Source organism: Blastocystis sp. subtype 4 (genome assembly GCF_000743755.1).
Source record: "Blastocystis sp. subtype 4 strain WR1 chromosome Unknown seqid_1295, whole genome shotgun sequence".
NCBI lineage: Eukaryota > Bigyra > Opalinata > Blastocystidae > Blastocystis > Blastocystis sp. subtype 4.
In genome coordinates, this window is record NW_014568252.1 from 39 (window position 1) to 506 (window position 468).

Below are 468 nucleotides of genomic sequence, written 5' to 3' on the forward strand. Positions count from 1 at the left end.
GAGGTGGTCGTCCTGGACGTGTGGCTAGAAGAAATGGAAAGAACACCACTGAGGAATAAGGGTTGAATACGTTGGGTCTCAGTATCATGTGTGTTGGACCAAATAAAACATCTGATTTCACAGCTAGGATTCAACGAAAAGACTCGCCCTTATCAGAGCCACTAAACTACAAATGTAATGAAACAAACATTCTCTAATCTTTATTACAGTTCCTCGTTCTCGGAATGCTCAACCACAATACGGTTCTTTTCTACGAACTCCTTCAAAGAATCGAGGGTTCTTTCTCCCTCAAAGTCAATAACACTCTTTCCCTCACCTCCAGCCTTGAAGAACTTCAGAGTAGGGAAGCCACGAATGTTGATATCCTCTACCTCGTTAGCAGTAGCATCCATCTCAGCAATGATCACATCAGGATCATCCTTATAGGCTTCAGCCAACTCTACATAGGTGGGAGCCAGAGCCTTGCAG

At 44.0% G+C, this 468-nt stretch overlaps 1 protein-coding gene across 1 annotated transcript; it reads right to left on the minus strand.

Annotated features, from left to right (window-relative positions):
* Window positions 1-203: 203 nt before the first annotated feature.
* Window positions 204-392, minus strand: JH06_5878 (protein disulfide-isomerase; the record flags this gene model as incomplete). Its single annotated transcript, XM_014669109.1, has 1 exon — window positions 204-392. The coding sequence occupies one exon, from the start codon at window positions 390-392 to the stop codon at window positions 204-206; it is 189 nt and encodes a 62-aa protein (XP_014524595.1).
* Window positions 393-468: the final 76 nt, after the last annotated feature.